At 42.2% G+C, this 22,869-nt stretch overlaps 1 protein-coding gene across 1 annotated transcript; it reads right to left on the bottom strand.

Moving 5' to 3' along the window:
* Positions 1-21,715: 21,715 nt before the first annotated feature.
* Positions 21,716-22,472, bottom strand: LOC148439582 (myb-related transcription factor, partner of profilin-like). The gene is made up of 3 exons (XM_088464557.1): positions 22,419-22,472; positions 21,887-22,355; positions 21,716-21,750 (listed from the first exon to the last, which is right to left on the bottom strand). The coding sequence occupies exons 1-3, from the start codon at positions 22,470-22,472 to the stop codon at positions 21,716-21,718; spliced, it is 558 nt and encodes a 185-aa protein (XP_088320683.1).
* Between the last annotated feature and the right edge of the window lie 397 nt (positions 22,473-22,869).

Here is a 22,869-nt window from a genome sequence, read left to right as displayed (position 1 = left end):
GATGCCTTAAAAGTTTGGGACTGTAACCTCTCAACCCATTTCGATTTTACCCTCCCTGCTAGAACTGTTTCCCTTCGAGCATTAAATATAGTATTGCCCAATCTCCATATGTCCTACTGGATAAGTCTGGGTATGGAGTCTTTGGCAGACTTTTTCTCCCCATCCTCAATTTTAACATACATTAGCCCTGATTCAGAGCCGAACGCTCTGACCAGAGCGCTCGCTCTGAATCAGGGCCCACCTCCATTAAAATGGAGCGTCCTCCTGGACGCTCGTATAGCTGTGGGTCACCACCCACAGCATATACGAGCGTGCGAAAAGATGGTCGCGATGGTCTTGACCATCGCGACCATTGGACTTGTGAGTGAAAGCCTGCGGTTGGGTTTCCCAACCGCAAGGCCAGGAGTGATTTTGGCTCTATCAGAGCCAAAATCACTCCCACTGACATCACTAGTGATGTCAGTGGGGCCGGCTTCAGACGGTAGGCGTTCCCTTGGGAACGCCTCCATCTGGCAGGCACGCCCCCGGCACGCCCACCAAAGGGGGCGTGCTGTCAGTCACCATTGACAGCACGCCCCCTTTGATGAGAAACTCCGAGCGAAGGAAAGTCCTTCGCTCGCCGGGTCTCACGCATGCGCACGACGGAGCTCCCTCCATCGTGCGCATGCGCAGTGGGGAACATCGACCCACTTGTGAGCGTACTGCTGCTCGCGAGTGGGTCTGAATGACCCCCATAGATCTCTGTGCTAAATACTCACTAGGACCTTCTGCATGGTTTTTTTTACCAACAATTAATACATTGGTATACCAAGATGAGTACAGGTCCCACGTTGTACCAAACACCGCCGGACCATATTCTGAGTAAATTCTCTAAACCCTCATCTAGTGGAGCCATATCTTATTGGTATTCTTTATTATCTCCCATAGTTCTCCCAATTAAGTCCCCTGCCCAACTCCACTGGGAAACAGATCTCCAGCGTACCTTTACCTTTCCACAATGGGAGAGTATATATCTTTCTTCTTTCTCTATATCCACATGTACCAACCATATTGAAATGTATGTAAAACTTTTAAATAGATTATATTTAACTCCCTCTAGGTTACATAGAATATGGCCCACTGTCTCTAAGTTTTGTTGGCGCCTTTGTAACTCTGAAGGCTCTATTTTCCACGTTTTCTGGGATTGCCCCCTTATACGCCCCTTTTGGGAGGAAGTATTCATTCTCATTAATGATGTACACGGCCTCCAATTGACCTTAGACCCCTCCCTTGCTCTTCTCCATTGGTATCCAAATTCTGTTCCTAAACCTGCCCGGTATGTTCTTGGCCATATACTGATATCCACTAAAGCCACTATAGCCCAGCACTGGAAGTCCCCTTCTCCTCCTCCATTTGCTAAGGTTATAACAAAAACACAATTCCATTTTGAGATGGAGACGAGAGAGGTCACTTATTCTGTGGCCGCTTCGTCTTCCACTATGAAGTGGAACCCCTGGTATCTATATCTTACGAATGGAGGAAGTGCGGCTGTGTCCATATCGTCCCCAAACCCGCAGAGTCCTTCTCCTTTTGGTCTTAATGAGCTTCCACAGTAGGACCACAACACCTAATACATTATGTGCTTTTATATTTATGGTTGTTTATGATTAACGTCTATGAATGTACTGTCAATCTTTCCCCCCTTGTATTTTATTTTTCTTTTTACCTGCATTTTCCCTTTTCTTTATTCTGTACCCCTATAAACATTTTGCAAGATATTCAATAAAAATTTATCGATGAAAAAAAAATAAAAATGGACAGCTGATATTGCTGATATCTCAGATTTAGATGCCTTATTAAGTCATAATTTAATGGTATTTAAATATCTACAAACTGCTTCACTGCAGGAAACACATCTCAAAACAATACACAGAGCATTTATATCACAGGCTCAGAGAGCACATATTGTTCCAGATGAAACCGGCAAATGCCCAAAGTATAAAATGCAAGGAGCTACATTCTTTCACAATTTTTGGCAATGTGGGAAGATAGCAATATTTTGGCATAAAATTATTAATTATATCAATCAGATATTCAATTTGAATTTATCTAGAGATCCAATAGCATGTATGTTGGTAAATTTGTCGGTGTGGGACCTGGGTTTGTTGGGAAAAGAAGTTATTCCTGTCATAACTGTTATCCTCACTGTTGCAAAAAAGTTGATACTGAAATACTGGATCAAGAGGTCTACACCCTCTCTGGCTGAGCTGAAAAATATTCTTCTCCGCATCATTTATTTTGAAAGACAAGCTACAATTCCGCATATAGAAAAGGGTGTAACTAAATTCCACAAAAAATGGGAACACTATATTGCAGCTTTAGAAATGTCAGTTCAAACACATATCTATAAATTATTTGGATCCACAACGTGGTTCTTGCATAGACAACTGACCTCTCCTGTGTCATAATCAGAGACATACAGATGTTTTCAGTCGCAAAACATTAAAATGTGATTACTGCCCACGTATTCCCTATCTAAAGAAGTAGAAAGTAAACCATATGTTCATAGTCTATTAACATACCTCCCCCTCCCTCTTGCGTGTTCCTAAATACAACCCCTACAGTGGCAAACGCAGGATTTCTAGAGGGGGGTTTCCAAATACTTGATTTTGGAGCGAGTGTGGCCAGTCCATGAAGGGGATATAAATAGCACTTATCCAGCTTTAATATGTTACATACAAAGTATATTGTGTTGCATAATTCCAGCATATACAGGACCAGCGATCACAGTAAGCTATTATATGCGGCAGAAGGTCCATCCTGTCTGAGCAGAATGTTTTTTTTCAGATGTGGGCATCATTCCAGAGCATTGGAGCAAGTCTGGGAGTCTGGGGTAGCAGCAGAGGAACCTAGCACTGCCCTGGACATATATGTACATATTGGTCTCCTTATGTACTGGATAGTGTATTATTATACAGTATTAATAATTAACCCTATTGACGGTCTATAGCAGTGCATGTTTTCCACATCTCCTAGTTGGTGCACAGGTATATTTATTACTGGCTGACACATTTTGAAAGATCCACAGTTGGTGTTAATCATTTCATTTGTGATACTGAGAAGAACATGCAGCACTAGTAACATTCTATTATATTACTAATGTGGTCATAGTGTGTGCTAGAGAGGGGGGGTTTCCAGGCAGACGGAAACCCCCCTGCGTTTGCCTATGCCCTTTTTTTCTTTTATTGATATTTTCTATATTTGTTTATTTGTGTAATTTTTCTTTCTGTAATTTTGTAACCAACACTCAGTTTAAACTCTGACAATTTTATGTCAAATGTATTACTCTATATATTACAAGATTCCTTTTGAGAGAATTTAATAAAATGTTTTTGAAAACAAAAAACCTGGACTGTGATGGCAGAGTTTAGCAAACTCTGGACTATACAATATATATTGGCCGATCTTCTGATCCACAATGGATCACATCAACCATTATTATTATTATTATTATCATTTATTTATATGGAGCCACAGGTGTTCCTCAGCGCCTTACAAAGTACATAAACAAATAGGTTGACCAGTGACTTACTGTACAATTCAGGACAAGGACATGGATAATATACATTGCTACATTGCCGACCATAACACCCAGATAAGCTACAGAGCATAAACAACCAAGTGTTAGGTGCCCTACTGGGGAGTAAGAAGTAGATGAAAGTAAAGTAAGGAGAACCACAGGAGGGTAGAGGGCCATGCTAGCTTGAGCTTACATACTAAAGGGGAGGGGGCAAACAAACAGGGGTGACACAGATGGGGTAGTCAAGGAGGAAGGAGTCTGTAGCAGCAAGTTAAGATGAGAGCTGGAAGGCTTTGATGAAGTAGTGGGTCTTGAGAGCCTGTTTGAAGGATTTTAGAGAGGTGGAGAGTCTGATGGGAAAAGGGAGAGGGTTCCAAAGGTGGGGAGCAGCGCGTGCAAAATCTTGGAGGCAGGAGTGGGAGGAAGTAATCAGTTGGCATGATGGGGTATGGCCACGGAGAGCATGGAATAGCACACTTTCTGGTGCGCTCTCCGGACCCAAATATCCGCTTTCCACATCCTGCCTGCTCCCCCGGGCTTATTATTCGGCAACCTGGTGGTAGTTGGTGTGCAGATTGCGCTGTCCCGTCCTGTCACGGCTGTGGAGACTGGCTTACCCGGAAAGTTGGAGATCGCGGCGGTGGGGCCTGTCCACGTGAGATGCCGGCGCCATCTTCTGTGTCTGAGCGGCGCCTCCGCACTTTGCTCTCAGCTCATCTCCGGTGATCAGGGGGAGGGCTGACTGGAATCTCCCATACGGGGCTGCTGGTGAGTCCTTCCCTGCTGGCCGTGGTAGTCATGTGCAGGGCTCCTTTACATGCTGCTGCTGCGCTCCTCCAATTCTGTACAGACATGCATGAGGAGCCTGTGCTTACTATATCCTGCCTGTAAGCTGCTGTTGATACCAGTTTAACCTGACTCTGAGCTATATACAAAAGGAACTTTCTTTAACCCTCCTTTATTACTACTGTGGTCTGCTATATATATATATATATATATATATACTCTGTTGGAGCCTCTCATATATACTGCATGATGGTGAAACATCATAACTCTGCTGCAGCGGCTAAGCTGGAGAAGTTCTCTAGAGTACCACCTGCTCAATCCACTTCTACTGATCAGAAAGGTAATTCTCCTCCTGCATCTCCCGCAGAGTTGGTGACTTCAGCTGAGTCCTCTGATGCTGGACATCAGCGAGTTCTTAAAGCCGTGACTGCTTGTGAGACCAGGCTCTCAGAAAAGATTGGCAAAGTGCAGTCAGATCTATCCATTATACATCACGATCTGCAATGTGTTCGTGAGAGAGTCGGTGAGGTGGAGACCCGTACATCCACTCTGGAGGATAAAGTAACAACTTTGGGTGCTCGAGTTAACTCTCTTGATTTGCAGCTTACATCCATACAGAGGAAAATGTTTGACATGGTGGGACGGCTCAGGCGAAATAATGTGCGATTCGTTGGGTTACCAGAGAAGGAGGAGGGTACTGATCCTGAAAAGTTCCTGGAAAAATGGCCCTTAGACATGGTTCTACTTCTTTTTCTACATATATAACAATCGAGAGAGCCCACATTGTGCCGTCTAGACCTTTGCCACCTGGGGCGCCACCACGGAATTTCATAGCGAAATTCCTTCATTTCCGTGACCGGGACTCTGTTCTTAGATTGGCCCATACTAATGGTCCTTTACAGTGGAACGGAACTCGGATCTCTGTATTCCCTGACTTTGACATAGACATACAGAAAGACAGGGCCCAATTTCTTGCAATTAAAAGGTGCCTTCGTGATCTTAATATCTCCTACGCAATGCTATATCCATCTAAGCTTTGTGTAGTTGCCGATGGTGAAACCAAATTCTTCATGCCACCGAGGGAGGCGGCACTATGGCTTGACCGCCACAGACCAGCCAGGGATGCTTTGGCTAATGATTGATATCCTGAGCTTTAATAATCCTACATTTCCATATGGCTAATGTCTAATTTGTATCTGATATATTTAATGTGTTTTATGTTTTGATGCTTCCGCTGTCTATGTAGTCTGGGTATATACTAATGAGGGCCAACCTTTGTTGGTGTCATCTACCTACAGTATTCTCATGGCTTTTTCAGCGAGTTAAGATTTCATACTTTTATTGTTTGCTCTTCAATATTCATTGTATAATCTATTTACTAAGCTAATATTGTTGTTGGGCTATATAGTCCTTTATGAGTAGAATATTTTTTATTCTTTTGCTGACTGTTCACCAGATTATTCTATAACACAATATTTATGGTTTTTTTATTTGCTCCCGGAGGATGACTCCGTGTACGGAGGCCTCCCTGTGTTATGCTTTGTTGTCATTATATATTTTGCTCCATTTATCTTGTTTGAGGTAAGGTAATATCTTATTTATATTGCATAGTTTAGTTTAGTTGTAAGGGTTAGGGGTATTTAGGTACAAGGTATGCCTAGGTTGGGTGTGGTATACAGGGTGGGGGGTGTTTTAAGGGGTGGGTCCATACTAGTTTGTATGGGGTATTTTTTTATTTCAAATATGATGGTTTATCCTTGGTATGTATACATTTGTTGTGTGCTTTCATGGTTGCATAAATTATTTCAGTACGGTATTAAATGATGGCGTCACATATTAATATTCTCACTTGGAATGTTAGAGAGTTGAATGACAAAGTCAAGAGATCATTGGTGTTCAGGCAGGTGAAACTGTATGCTTCTGATATAATCTGCCTTATGGAAACTCATTTGATTGGTGGGAAATTGATGTCCTTAAAAAAGCCTTGGATTGGTTGGACATATCACTCATCACATACTTCGGCGTCTAGGGGCGTGTCCATACTGGTGCGTAAATCTGTTCCATTTACTTTAGAGCAGGTTCAATGCGATGCTTGGGGTAGATATGTATTCCTGAAATGTAAGATTGACTCGGAACTTCCGGTGGGCGGGGCTTCAAGTATGGCCGCGTTTTAACCTGGCTCCCTGTGAAGGACATTAAATCCTGCGACATCAAGACATGAAACACAGAATTAAGCCACACTGTGTTCACCAAAGTATCCCTCTTTGCCTGAGGAATCCAGGGATATCTGTATTGCCAGGGAGTCTAAAGTATTTTCCCCGGAATTCAGCCATTAATCTAATGGCATGCGTGCCTGCCGAGAGTTTGCTCGGCGCGAACACGCCCTGACAACCAGAGTGGTTTCCCTTGTGAGACTTTAACGCCTGAAGAGTCTCCTACCTGATGCCCGCTGAATTGCTGCAGATTTGGCGTCACTGATATTAAACAAGGTTACCGGGGTCCCCTTGGAGCTGACAGGGCCTCTCGTGCGGAAGAACGCTTCATGCACATGGCGGACATTCAGTGATAAACTGTCCCTGACCTGTGGCCGTGTATACCCACTTCATACCGGCTGGATTGCTCAGTTTCTGATCCCAGGTGGGGGTTGTGCTGACGGCTGCTAATTGAAACCGCATACGCTGGAGGCGGCTTCCCCCGGCTGCCCTTACCTGCTGTGCCGGCTGTGGACTTGAGAGATCGGCGCCTTATCTGCGAGGCGTCCAGGTATTTAAAACAGCCGCCCCTGACCTGCGTGAGTGTCAATATCTATTATCAGATCGGCGGCTGCCTGTTGCCGGGTGTACCCGCTTCTTACCTCCGCTGTGGACCTGCTGGACTGCTCCATTTTTGATCCCAGGTGGGGGTGGTGCTGCCGGCTGCTAACAGAGACCGTGGACGCTGAGGACGGCCTTCCCCGACTGCCCTTACCTGCTGAGCCGACTGTGGATGTGGGAGATTAACTCCTTATCTGTGAGGCGACTAAACATCTACGCCAATCGCCCCTGACCTGCGGGTGGAGGTGGTGCTGCCAGCCGTTAATTGAGGCCACAGATGCTGTCTCTACCGATAGCCCTTACCTGCTTTGCCAGCTGTAAATGTGGGAGAGCGGCTCCTTGTCTGCGAAGAGACTAAACACAACCAACCGCCTTGTTTGAGGAGCGAGGAAGAGCTGTAGAACCGCTGCGCTTCTGACATTCTGCTGAACTGTTGGGGGTTACTCCGGAGATTGCAGCAGAAGTCGGGGGTCAGGTATTGTGTGCGCTGCCCAGCGCTTTGACTACCCAATCTGAGTGACTTCAGGGATCAAAAACAAAAAAATAAAAAATCTGTGATAAAGATTATCGTTTACTCAGACCTGACTGGTCAGGGGTGATCAGTCCCGTCAATTGTTTGTGACCCCTGTCATTGTCCCCATTGAATCCCCCCCGGTGCTAATATTCAAAGACTTTTCTTGAAAATATTCAACGCTCTAAATGTTTTGATTTCTTTGATTCTGTCTCCACCCAGTGGACAAACTTTATAATTGCATTATGTTTTTTCTCATTATTTTCTTTTCTTTGGTATTTGCATAATTGCATATAGGTTATACTAAGTCAATGCTGAATTGTTGACAATATACAGGATATACTCTAAACTAACAACCACAATGTGATTGTTATGGTTATAGCTTTACTGTGCAAATCCAGGTAGCTTCAACCCCTTAATTGTTATACTGTGAGTCTATGAATATTTTAAGTTAACTAGTATTGAGTACTGCCATGGGTGTGTAGGACAACTACAATATTTACTGTCTTATCTCTGGGTGCTTGGATATGGACAAATACATCCATAAGAATACTTCAAATAAAACCCCCCAATCTAATGCAAATACTAGAATGAGTAGATCTGGCAAATCCACTGGGAAATCCCAGCCCCCACCTACCCCTACTGGGGAGGAAACATCAACTAGTATTTCTAACTATGATGTTCCTTGTGGCCACCCATCAATTATGGAGATTTCCAAATTGATTATGCCCCAAATAGAAAAAATTGAAAAAAAACTTGAAAACATTCAAACATCATTTGATACGGCTCTTACTAAAATAGAGGCAAACACTACTAGAATTAACACACTGGAGCAAAGAGTGAGTGATACAGAGGACCAGACCCACACGCTCCAAAATTCTTCAGATACATTAACAAATTCCGTTCAAGCCATGCAGGCTAAAATAGATGATCTGGAAAATAGACACAGGAGGAATAACCTCCGGTTTATAGGAATTCCGGAAAAAATACGAGATTCACAGCTATCGGAATACATTATTACCTCAGTGATGGGATCACTTGACATATCAGATGCCACGTTACTTTCCCATATTGATAGGGCTCATCGAATTGGCCCAGAAAGACAGGATGTAGCAGGCAGACCCAGACCAGTTATTGCGAGATTCCTGGACTATAGGATGAAGGAACATATTTTACGCGCTTATCCCAAAATTTCTCAATTACTAGTTAATGGGGATCGTATCTTGATATTTCAAGATTTTTCAACATCTGTCTCTCAGAAACGTAGAGAATTTTCGGAGGTCTGTAAGATACTACATAATCATAACACACGTTTTGCTTTAATGTACCCAGCGAAACTCAGATTCCAAAATAATGGCCGTACGCTGTTCTTTACTGATTCAAATCAAGCTAAAGAACATGTCTCACGTATGTTCAGACGTCAAGACAGTCCTCCACATGATTAATTGAATTACTCTTATATACCTGGTATAGTTCATGGATTTCATATACTTGTACTATAACAAGCTACTTGGAATTTGTTTTTGTTTTATTTTTCACAATTCTGAAATATGATAGTGAATAAATACAAACAATCTATTTAAAATTATGTTCAGCGATCGCCAATATGTTTATTGGTGCTCGTTTGGTTTTGGATACTAATGGAAAATGTGAGAAAAAGTTGGTTAAAGCGATGTATGTTTTTTAGGTTAGTCTATAAAGATGTCTGCCTGGCCTTCCCCCCTCTTATAACGAGATTACCTTACTTGAACTGCAGAATGTACTCACACCTGTACCTCCCTGCTTGCTGGGACGGGGAGGAGGTGGTTTTTATAATATCTCTGATTCAACACATCCATCCACGTCAGGATATTGGCTAATACAGCTATAACAAACCCAAGAGTCCTATCCTCTTGTTTTGACAAATATTTTGGGATAGTTTCTTGGAACGTGGGGGGTCTTAATTCTCCCGTTAAACGAAAAAAGGTGGTCTCACATCTTAAAAAGCTTTGCCCACAAGTAATATTTCTTCAGGAAAACCACTGGCTGACAGGTAGTGCATCGTCCTTAAGGGCCCCTTGGCTGGATCAATGTATTTCAGCGGATTACAAATGGAATGCTAGGGGGGTGGCGATTCTATTTCATAGAGATCTCCAATACACCATTTTAAATACTATATCGGATCCTAACGGTAGATATCTTATATTAGATGTAGAGATTTGGGGTTTCAAATATACTTTAATCAATTTATACGCCCCAAATGTTGCAACCTCCGAATTTCTGCAGGATTTTACCCATCTCTTGGCTCAAAGGAATAATTATCCTATCATTATGGGTGGCGATTTCAATTTAGTAGATAACCCCTTCATAGATAAACAGCCTGTCCCACATAATCCAAATTCCCCCGTTTGGAAACAGATTCAACTTCTTCGCTCAGCCCTCCAGCTCACTGATATTTGGCGCCTTCTTAACCCAACTGATAAATCCTTTACTTTCCACTCAGGGGTTCATAAGTCCTGGTCTAGAATAGATCTCATCTTACTATCTGATTCCTTGGTTACACGGGTGGGAGAAACAGACCTTTTGAATATTGTTGTTTCAGATCATGCTCCTATATCAGTGACCTTAGAAAGAACACAACAGGCGGGAGGACAGAGCGGATGGCGATTTCCCAATTATTTGTACAACTCAGCTGATTTCAGACAATTTCTGACTGATAAATGGATGTTATTTGTAGATGACAACATAGAGCACTGGGATAATCCCACTTTATTTTGGGGCACATCAAAAACCGTCTTAAGGGGCCACATTATAGACTATGTATCTCGAATGAAAAAAAAATCAAATGCTGACTATCACGCACTGCATGATTCATTGACTTTGGCCTTACAAAATCATATGGCTAATCCATGTGATGAGACGCTAGCTAGATATTCCGAAGCGCAACAGTTACTAAATGATTTTTTTATTGTCACAAGCCTAACGGAATTTAGTTTTCTCTAAATTTAAATATTACAAATGGGGTAATAGGACTGGTCGCCTCTTAGCAACAATGTCCAAAAGCAAGACATATAAACGATATATAACGGCAATACGTCACCCCCAAACTAACCGAATATTGACTGACTCCAAGAGCATCCTGGAACAATTTGATAATTATTTTAGTACCCTATACTCAGCTCTTCCCTTTGATGCGGATCATCACAGTCGACTAATGCAAGATGCGCATTTGCCTAGCATATCCGTAGAGCAATCTGAGTCGCTCAGTCAACCAATTACACTTTTGGAAGTTAGTTCGGCTATTTCTCAGCTACATCTCCATAAGTCCCCGGGTCCGGATGGGTTGTCAAATGAGTTCTACAAAATACTCCAACCACATATAGCCCCTACTTTAGTAGAGCTATTCAATAATATTTTACAGAACCATATGCCTTTTCCCTATTTTAACTCGGCTTATACTATTTTGATCCCCAAACCCAATCGAAACCCTCAGGAAATAGATACATATAGACCAATAACGCTACTTAATTCGGATATAAAAATATTTGCAAAACTTATGGCAGACAGATTACAAAACATACTCCCCCAAATGCTAACAGTACATCAACTAGGCTTTGTGCGAAACACACACTCTGTTAAAGGTGTACGCTCAGCCATAGTGGCAACAATTGCCTCTTCACAAACACATGCCTCTAAAAACATATTATTGAGTTTAGATACGTCAAAAGCTTTCGACACAGTTCTTTGGCCACATCTATATTCGGTTCTTGAAGCTAGAAACTTCCCCTCTTTGTTTATTGATTTAATTAATTATCTATATGCCTCACCAACCACCACCCTACAAATAAATGGCCACAACAGTGTGCCAATTACTATGTTTCGAGGAACTTGTCAGGGTTGTCCCCTATCTCCAATTCTATTTAATTTGGCTATAGATCCTTTGCTACGTCTTTTGCAGAATGACTTGGAATTCCATGGGATCAAAATAGGAAATAAAGAAATTAAACTCACCGCCTTTGCAGATGATATTCTGCTTTACATATCGAACCCAGCGGAATCACTACCTAAAATATTTCATATTTTAAAGCAATTTGGAGACTGCTCGGGATTTCGAGTTAATTGGTCGAAGTCGGTAGCACTTAGACTGGGCTCTGGAAACTTCTTGATGAATGGTTTGGGGGAGGCTGAACTAAAATGGAGATCGGACTCCATAACTTTACTTAGGTATTGTTATACCACGGAAGCCAAGTCTTCTGTATGAGCTGAACTACACGTCTGCTATCCGGGGACTGTCTGGCGAGCTGGAGGGCTGGAAAACACTGCCACTATCTTATACAGGCAGGGCAAATTTAATCAAAATGGTGTCATTCCCTAGATTGTTATATTTGATCCAAGTTTTTCCATTGATGTTAACACCTAAAGACACCCAACAACTTAATTTCTTATTTCAGAAGTTCATATGGAAGGGCAAGCGTCCCCGTATTGGGCTTATAAAGTTGCAACAGGCTGTAACAAATGGGGGAATTAATTTTCCGGATGTCCAGTTGTATTGCCAGGCGGCCCATCTTAGATATCTCAAGGATTGGCTACATTGTCATGATAACTATGCTGCTACCTCTCTGGAAAGGGAATTTCTTCAGGGGGGCGATCTTATATCTTTCCTGCATTTATATGATCAAGAAATTTTACCCCAACATCGAGATAACCCTTTACTATGGTCTGTCAGAAAATTATGGTGCATCACACGCCACAAATATAATTTAAACGCTCATAGTACATTGTTTCTCCCATTGATATCAAATCCAGATTTTCAAGACGAGCAAGCTGGTTACCCTTTTAATATTTGGAGAGTGGGTGGAGTGACCAATATAGGATGCATGGTAAATTTGGAGACACACCGACCAGTCACGTTCCAGGAGATGTCTGAAAGGTGTCCAGTGACAAGTGGATACCCTGTGGAATTTTTACTGTCACAGCACTATGTTAGTCAGGTAATAAGACGCTTTTCTTCTGCTGACTGGGATAATTCACTCGATGTGATGTTGAGGCAACAATCCCAGAATAAAGGGGCAATTTCTTTAGCCTACAACTGGCTTCGAAACTCGTTAGATCACACCAAATCTCAGAGGGGTATTTTGGTTTGGACCTCCCAGGTTCCGAGTCTACAGGTGGATGAATTACTGGACGCACATTACAAAGCTTGTAGATCATTCCCCTCCGTTATGTATACGGAAATGTTCCTTAACATATTACATAGAACATATCTTTCCCCCCATAGGAGATTTTTGATTGGCTTATCTGATTCGCATCACTGTTTTAAATGTAGAAATCCCCAAGCGGACCTAAAGCATTGCCTTTGGGATTGCCCTATAATACGTAAATTTTGGATTGATGTTCGTACATATTCAACAACAAATTTAATTATTTGCCTCTAAATCCAGAATGGGCACCGTTTGGAATTATTTCTAAAGATTTACGTATAACAAGAGGAAGCCGTAAATTATTGCTGGCAGTGAGTGCTGCGGCACGGAAATCCATTTTACAGAGCTGGATTAAGCCGGAACCACCTTCTATGAGTCTTTTCAAAGCTAAACTTTTCTATCTCTTTAGAATGGAGTGGGTGGGAGCTACTCTGGAAAAGGAGACACAGGTTGAACGTTTCTTCGCAGTATGGGAGAGCTACATTGTAACCCTTTCTACAGCTGTTAAAACACAGATATGTAACTCGTTTTCAAATACTATATGGTTCATGCAGCGTATGATAGATAATGATCCTCCAATTGTTTTGTGAATTTGAAGCATAAACATTAGTTTATAGCCAGTATTTTCAAGGGTAACGCTTGAGGAGGTAAAGTGGAGGCGGAAATAGGCGGCCCAGCGAAGACATCTATTGTTATCTTTCCTTTTTGAAATGACTGTTGTATTGCTTGTCCCATATGTTTCCTTTTTCACGATGGTAGAATATTGTAAACAGTGTTTGTCATGCAATATTTGATTTATCTAATGTATCTCTGAAAGGACACAATTTGTACTAACATTTATGGTCATTCTTTTTGAATATTTTGTATACTGTTTGATGATATACATTGCTTTGATACATAAATAAAATTGTTAAAAAAAAAATTTAAGATTGACTCAATGGGCCAAATGTAATAGGTAGTCTGTTTTGGTAAATTGCGAGTTTGGTGCTAAACTCGCAATTTTTCTCAACTCTCCAATGTAATAGGATGTCTGTTCACTAAAACTCGCATTTTTTAGCGTTACTAAAACTCGCCATTCTCAAAATTGCATCCAGATGTTTTCCCATTAGAAACATGCAACTCTCCAAATGTAATAGGTCGCGATTTTGCAACTCGCAAAAAAAAGTTATCACAAACTCTCCACATTTTAGACCACGTTCAGATAGGTCTGTTCAATCTCTCAATAAGTGATATTTCACATCTGAGGCATATTTCCACATAGGAATCCCATTACCATTAATTTTCAGCCTATATAAACCACACCTACATCAATTTCACCTGTGTGGGTGTAGCAATGGCGTTTTTGATGAATTCATATGAGCTGTATGTGTCTGGCATTATTACTGTGGAGGAGATACGCAGGAGGAATGCGCAGGAGCATGACCAGATCCAGGTCCCTATTAGGCGCGTGGCACACGTACCTACAGTACAAGGATGGACCTGGACTCCCTCTCAGATCAAGAGGTGGTTCAGCTTTTTAGGCTGAGCCGTGCCAACCTCCTGAACTTATATGAGCAGGTGAGAGCTGATTTGGAACCTTTGGCAGGCAGTAACTATGCAGTGTCTGGGCTGCATAAATTAATGTGTTCCCTGCATTTTTTTGCCACAGGCTCTTTTCAGTCTGTGAGCTCTAGGGTGTTGGGGATTTCACAGGCCACTTTCTCAAGGCATTTATCTCAAGTGTTAAGTGCCATGAGGAATTTGTGGCGAACATATATCTCATTCCCAAGTTGTGAGTCCGACTGGCAGGACCTAAAGGTAGCTTTCTATAGGCTCTCAGCATTCCCTAATGTGCTTGGAGCCATAGATTGTACCCACATTGGGATCCGAGCACCGCACTTGAGGAGTTATGTTTATGTAAATAGGCATAACTATCACTCCCTCAATGTGCAGGTGGTCTGCGATGCCCATCTTCGTATTCTCAGTGTGGTTACAGGTTACCCAGGGTCTTGCCATGATGCCTATATCCTGCGCCAGTCCGGCCTGTGGGAGAAGTTTGATGGAGCACACATGCCAGAGCATTTTTTTGGTTTTGTTTTTTGTTTTTGTTTTTGGGTTGTCAAACCACAAAATTATTTTGGTTTTGTTTTTTGTGGTGTCCCTATTTTTTAGTTAAAAATTTGGTCATTTATTTTTTTCCAAATGTAGTTCCCAGGGGTGCTGAGTTTGTTTTTTAAGCCTGCACCCCAAAACCACTTTTTTAAATTTTTTTTCAGATGTAAAACATGGTGATAAGTTATCCCTGTTTTTTTACTCCAAAATTTTTAAACTGCAAAATTTCTTTGATTTAGAATACAGGGCTAATTTAAATATGCAAAAATGCCGACATTGTCCAATAAAAATCACCAATACCGACTTTTAAAGAAATAAACAAACCACCCACCCAGTTTTGACGTATTCAAGTTATGCGGAGCAGCGATGCTTTTCCACCTATTACACTGCCTTGACTTTCCGCCTAGGGGGAAAGTCTTTCAATACAATAGGGCGATGCTTTTCTGTCTTGCAAAATGACGTCATGGGCGAAACCTTTACTCCCATTTCCACATTGCACTTAAATTTGCATACGAAACTGTACTTGATAGTATTTATTTTTGGTATTTGGAATAAGGACATATTTGATTGTGTTACTAAATATACTTTCTTATCCATGATCAGGCGATTCAGGATATGGGTGTCAAAGTTGGCTCATGACACCTCTGGGTAGACCACGAGGCACTCCACAGAACAGGTTCAACCATGTACACAAGGTCACCCGCAGTGTGATTGAGCGGACGTTTGGGGTCTTAAAGAGTCGTTTCCGCTGTTTGGACCGTTCTGCTGGGATCCTGCTTTATGATGCAGCTAAAGTAGGTGACATAGTTATCACCTGCTGCATGTTACATAATATTGTCCTCGGACAAGGGCATGCTGACCTTGAACACATTGCAGCCGAAGTGGATGTGCCGGATCCTTTAACATCACAGGACGTGGTTAACTCAGAGGCTGGGAATGAGGTTCGACAGAGGATAATTCGTTGTTATTTCTCAAGTAAGTTTTTAGCTTCAAATTAGTTTTGTTTAAAAGTGCATGTTGTGTATAGTTATTACTAACTAATTAAAAATCAAAACACAAAATACATTCCCTTGTTTTTTTCTGTGAACATGCATATAGCGAAAGATAACAAATTGGATAATTGTGGGTAACACTAATTTTGGTATGAGCTTAAATATGTTTTCCATTACAACTGTCACACCAATTGGAGCCACATTTGTATGTGTTTACCTAATTTGTTCCAATTTATCATCCAAAAATAACCGGTGGCTTTGTTACTTCAGCAGGCATAGGTGTGTACACTGATGTAGTTTAGCAAAGCCAAATATGTAGGTTTGACTGTTCCTGTTGCTCTTCTTTGTTGTAATTTGTTTGACATTTTTGAAATGTAATGTTGTTGTCCAAGCACTTAGATGAACTGTCCTTAATCATGTTTTTTAAATAATCAGGCATGCATGTGTTACACATAAACATGGTTCAGCACTTGTTTTTTCTGGTTTGTTGGCTCTTAATGTGAGCCCATCCCTTCCATTTTTTATAAAATCTAAAAATATACATTAAATTTGTACATTTCATATTGTATTGATAAAAACACTCAATGGAAGTTTTTTTTCTCACAGATCAAGTTCCAGTTTGATGCATGGACGTGTTTGATTTTCATGGATCCTGTTTACGGAAGCTTATTGACTTCACATTGTTTTGTTGTAAATATGTTAACATTATACTTTTGACAGACTAAACTCAAAACAAGACTTTTCAACGGATATAGGAAATATCTTAAAAATAGAATGTAAACCAGTTTTTATTTAAGGTGCTAGTGTTTGTTTTCTTTGACTCCAAATAAATGTGTTTTAAGTTGTTGTGTACCATTGTGAGATGTACAAGTATGCCTGGGCAAATGTAAAGGTATACAATGTTTGTGCGTCTTCAAATGTGTCCTAACCCTGTTTTTTGGAAGGACACTACTGTATATCTAATTTATAGTCCCTTCTGTAGAGGCCTACACCAATTGAAATGGAAAATCTACTGCCTAACTATCAACTTGACTATCCCTCTACCTTTGTGTTTAGTTATTCTGTATATCAAAAATACACACTTGAGATTACACCATTTTTTTTTATATTAAGAACATATTGGAAATGTCCAAAATCTTTACATGGCTTTTTGACAGCCATACCAAATATTGTTTAACACCAAAAAATAAACAGTTATGTGCACCTTGCTGCTGAAATGTATAACGTTACAAAATGTGAATGAAAAATTACATTCAATGTTTAAATGGCACCAACAACATAAAAACATACAATCCCAAAACCAAATCCAGGAAATGCACAATTATTTCAAAAATAAACACAACAACAAACTGAAGCTAAACACCCTTGCCCCTCCCTGCCCCTTTGGAGGCACCTCCACGTACACGTGCGCTACGTCGAGGTGGAGAGAGTGGTGATGCAGTTTGGGGGCTGGTGGGTTGGGAACTCAGGCTTGAAATTGTTGAAGCCTCAACATCCTGCCTTTGAATTGGCAAGTGCCTTTGTTGTGAAAGGAAGGCCTGTGCCAACTCTCTTAATGCCACGGTTTGATCACGTATGGCTTGGGTGAGTTCAAACATGCGGACGTTATTATCACTTGCCATACGGGTACGTGTTCCCTGGGCCACTGCAGCAGTTCTATTTAATTTGCGAAGTTGGTTGGAAATGACATTTAATTGTTGGGTTTGGGTCCCCATGAAATCCATTTGTGCTTGACGGAAGAAGTGTAGGGAACGGCTCATTTCCTCTGCGTTTGGGCTTGTCGCATCAGTTGTTGCCTGTGTGCTTTGTGGTGGTTGTGCTACAGGGCTGGGGCGTGTGGTCTCAATCGGAGTGAGAATAATGCAGGGCTCCTCAGCTTCCTCCACATCTGAATAATCCACCAGGCCCAAAGGTCTGGCTGGGACAACTGGTGCTGCTGTGACTCCAATTGGTGGTCTATATTGGCTTGTAGAAGGACCTACATTTTTTTAGGGAAAAGGGTAAAAAATATGAAAAAAACAGTTTTGTAAGTATTTAACATCTTCAAAATTTATGCTCTCAAAAACATCCTGACTACAACTATGTTATTTTTTTAGATTTCAAAAATTAAAGACAGGGCATATTGTTTTTTATTTAAAACAAAAATGGAATCCATTACACCTGAGTCTAAGATGCATTGTGTGTGTGTGTGAAAATTGCACTGGTTTAACTCACACAAAAATGACAATAACACAGGGTGAGTGACATGTTAGCAGAATTGAGTGACCTTGCGGAGTAGGCTTCATGGAAACACAGGTGTGTCAGTGTTGTTTGTAGTCATTACATGGCCCTTAATTAGTGAGACACATTACAAACATAGACAGGTGTGCATGTTTAAATAGGGTCCAAGGCTGAAACATGTCACAGATGATGTTATGTCAAGATGACTGCTATTGTAGGTCAATGTTTGTTTGCTTTTAGCCAGTATGCATTGGTATACATAGATGAGAAAGAAGCAGTGGCTGTTTTATGCTTGGCTGGATGTTTGAGTTTAAAACAGATGCTTCTAATAGGTTAACAAGAAAACTCACCCGCCTCTTCATCGGTCATTTGAGAGCGTGGCCGTTTGTTTCGTTTTTTCCCCCTCAAATTTTCAGCTAGTTAAAGTAACATAGATTGTTTGAAATTACTCAATATGTAATCTGTGTATACCTAATCAATTGGTACTTATTTTCTTTCAGCTGATCCACCAGACTTTTCAACCTACTTTTGGCCGTATTCAATTTGAGGCGTTAAGTCTGGATTTGCGGTATTTATCCTACGATGACGTAATTATCCCGTTTAAGTTTTCCGCCGTATTCAATTTGAAAGTCTTTACGCCTAGGCGTTAACTCAATGCAATGTAATTGGCGGTAAAGTATTGCCTATGAATGGCAGGCGTTAAAAAATGCAGAATTGTGGTTTTGGTGTGCAACATTTCGGGTACCCCCGACAAGCCTTCATACAGTCCCCCAAAGGTAATCTTTGTCCAAAAATGTAGCCCAAAAAGTAAGTGCACACCACAAATTGTATTTTAAAAAGGTGCCGAGAAATTTAAAAAATGGGATACAAACTTAGATAAAAACGAACTTGACTCTGGGGGGGTCCACAAGTATGCCCCAAGTGTTTTTTTGATTGCAAGTGTTTGCGGCAGGTGGGTTTTTCAGTTTTTTTCTAAGTCACTTTAGCAACTATCAAATATGCTGAACCCCATTTTCAAGTTCCCAAAATGTGATGGCCATAGTTGTTTTTGCGTTAAAAAACTACTAAATGCTCTTCTGCATCACATTATTCCAAGCCGCATTTATGCACCTGCCGCGGCTGTTAGAAACACCGACTTGCTTCAGTAGTTAAAAATGGGGGTAGCCATAGTGATCCCCCATGTCTACACATCTTAAGGGGGGTCCCTAGAATTTTAACAGCTAAAACCGTTTTTTTTTTGAACCGGTAAAACTAAACAAAAAAAATAGTTTAAAAAAATTACATAAGGTCCCCCCCCCAAAAGCCAAACCAGCCCCAGGCTTGCCAGCCAGTGCTGTTTTCCAAAAACACGGGGAACAAAATGTGTAGGGTTCCCTCGTATTTTAGAAACCAACACCAGGCTGCAGGGAGTAGTGCTGGTTTTAAATATAGGGGTCAAAAACGACGTGGGGTACCCCCTATATTTAAGACCAGCACCAGACCCAACCGACCGGGGTGTAATGCCACAGGCCGGAGACCCAATCACCGGGGCTCCAGGTCCAAAGCATTACACCCCAAGTCGGTCAGCGCAAGCCGGTGATCTCGGGGGAGTCGGGGACCCCCCCAAAAAGGGTCCCCCCTCTCCCGAGCACCACAGGCTTACGCTGAAGCCTGGGGCTCATCCCCATACCCCTGTAGCGGTGGGTATGGGGGTAATAGGGGGGCCAAATAATGTAAGACTATTGTACTTTACAGTGGAACTACAAGTGCCAGCATGCCTGCCATTTTGCACTTGTGGAACTACAAGTGCCAGCAGACATGCGGCACCTGTAATTTCAAAGTAAAATAAATAGTTAAAAAAAGACAAAACACACACACCGTGCCCAGTATAAGTTTATTACATACACTTACCCATTCACACATACTTACCTATACCAGAAGTTTCTGTCCCCTTCTCAAGCAAAGAGATCCTTAAAACATGGCCCTGCAAGCAAGATTTCATACTCACCTACATCCAGCGCTGGTCTCCGCAGTAATCCATGGGTGTTTGAAAACAAACAAACGTCCTTACCCGATCCACGCACTAGCTATGTGTATGTGTGTTGTCACACATACACATAGCTCCCGAATGCCCGCTATCGGCACTTCACGGGGCATTGCAGTCCCGTCAGCCAATCAGCGGCAGCGCTGACTGTAGCACGGCCGCTGATAGGCTCCGGCAACTGACACTTCCCACGTGGTGTGAGTCAGCCCACGTGGGAACTGTCAGTTGCTGGAGCCAATCAGCAGGCGCTGTACAGTCAACGCTGCCGCTGATTGGCTCTCTGGACTGCAATGCCCCGTGAAGTGCCGATAACGGGCATTCGGGAGCTATGTGTATGTGTGACAACACACATAGGTGAGTATGAAATCTTGCTTGCAGGGCCATGTTTTAAGGATCTCTACGTGGAGAAGGGGACAGAAACTTCTGGTATAGGTATGTGTGAATGGGTAGGTGTATGTAGTAAACTTATACTGGGCGCGGTGTGTGTGTTTTGTCTTTTTTTAACTATTTATTTTACATTGAAATTATAGGTGCCGCATGTCTGCTGGCACTTGTAGTTCCACAAGTGCAAAATGGCAGGCATGCTGGCACTTGTAGTTCCACTGTAAAGTACAATAGTCTTACATTATTTGGCCCCCCTATTACCCCCATACCCACCGCTACAGGGGTATGGGGATGAGCCTCAGGCTTCAGCGTAAGCCTGTGGTGCTCGGGAGAGGGGGGACCCTTTTTGGGGGGGTCCCCGACTCCCCCGAGATCACCGGCTTGCGCTGACCGACTTGGGGTGTAATGCTTTGGACCTGGAGCCCCGGTGATTGGGTCTCCGGGCTGTGGCATTACACCCCGGTCGGTTGGGTCTGGTGCTGGTCTTAAATATAGGGGATACCCCACGTCGTTTTTGACCCCTATATTTAAAACCAGCACTACTCCCTGCAGCCTGGTGTTGGTTTCTAAAATACGTGGGAACCCTACACATTTTGTTCCCCGTATTTTTGGAAAACAACACTGGCTGGCAAGCCTGGGGCTGGTTTGGCTATTGGGGGGGGACCTTATGTGATTTTTTTTAAAAATTTTAAACTTTTTTTTTTTAACAGGTTAAAAAAAATTGAATTTTTAGGAAAATATTCTAGGGACCCCCCTAATGATGTCTAGACATGGGGGATCACTATGGGTACCCCCATTTTTAACTACTGAAGGAAGTCAGGGTTTCTAATAGCCGCGCCAGGAAAAAACACCTGCAAAACCTATTTACAGACCCGTCTTTCTTTTGCAGGCAAAAACGTGTGTATCCATAGTAATCCCTGAGGTCTGGACTTCTTTAGGGGGCTCCTACAATTATTTCTGGAAACTGGCATTTTTTTAACGCAGATCCAAGTATCGCCGGGTCCCGTTTTCAACGATTTCAAATTGAATACGGGGATAAGCGTGAGCGCGCGCGAAAGAGTTTTGCAGGCAAAACCTCCGACGTGCGGCGAAAAACTCGCTGGCAAGGTTAACGTTTCATATTGAATACCCCTCATAGGCGCTACTTTGATGCATATTACATTGCGTTAACTTTCCGCCTAGGCGTAAAATCTTTAAAATTTAATATGGGGGAAAATGAAACCAGGGGAAAATGACATAATCGCCGGGAAAATAACGCCAATCCGTACTTAACGCCACACATTTAATACGGACCGACCAGCTAAAAAATTGTAAAAAAAAAACACACCAGGACGCCTTGGAGCAGGAGGTCGATCCATGTCCTCTATATGATCGCCAGGCAGGACTTCAGGAGGCAAAACCTGCCTCAACTCCTCCTCAAAGCTGGAAAACAATATCCGCACACGACGTCCTCCTCCAGTTTTGCGTGCTTCTCGCATCTCATCCGCCATTTTGGCCTTTAAACCCCGCTTAACATCATTGTATCTTTTTTTTATATTTTTTACATCACGGGGGCAGGAACCTACAGCAGTAACAGCCTCCAAAACCGTTTGCCACATAGCTTTTTTCCTCGACAATGGGGTCTTGTGTGCATCCTCGCCAAGGAGGCGACTATAGAACGGGACAATTGCATGCACTAGGTTACAATTCTCGGCATGTGTAAACCGAACATTGCGTCCTGTTCGTGTTTTCCCAGGGCGTGGAGCTACTTCCACCTCCACATCCTCCTCCTCACCCTCTTCCTCCTCACTACCCTCCTCCTGTGTGGAATCACTGCTCGCCTCCTCCTCGTCAGTAATTGCCTGTCTGACTAGGCAAACAACATCCTCCTCCTCCTCCTGACTCTCCTCACCCCTTCTGTGTCTGTAAGACATTTTAGTGTAATCAGTATTATGCAGCACCTCTAACATTCACAAACTCCTTCCCAAACCTATCAAAGGTCAAAATGGAGGAACAGGGGTTTATATAGTGTAGGTCTGTATTGATCAGCAGTTAGAGTTGTGCCAATGGTTGTCTTTGTTTTAAACTGATTTAGTAAGCTTTTGAAACTCGCGATTTGGTTGGTCAGAAAATCGCATTTTTTTTGGAGAGAAATCTCGCGGGAACTCGCAGGTCACAATCACCAGTGCATGTAAACTGACACCCTATTGAATTTGCGAGTTTCAGTACAAACTCGCACTTTTTAAAAGTGCGAGAAAGTGCGAGTTTGTACTGTTACTAAAACAGACTACCTATTACATTTGGCCCAATATCTTTGTTGTTATTGGCGGT

The sequence above is a fragment of the Taudactylus pleione genome, unplaced genomic scaffold (assembly GCF_031769625.1).
Source record: "Taudactylus pleione unplaced genomic scaffold, aTauple2 ptg001687l, whole genome shotgun sequence".
Lineage (NCBI taxonomy): Eukaryota > Metazoa > Chordata > Amphibia > Anura > Myobatrachidae > Taudactylus > Taudactylus pleione.
This window is presented reverse-complemented; position numbering and strand designations above follow the sequence as displayed.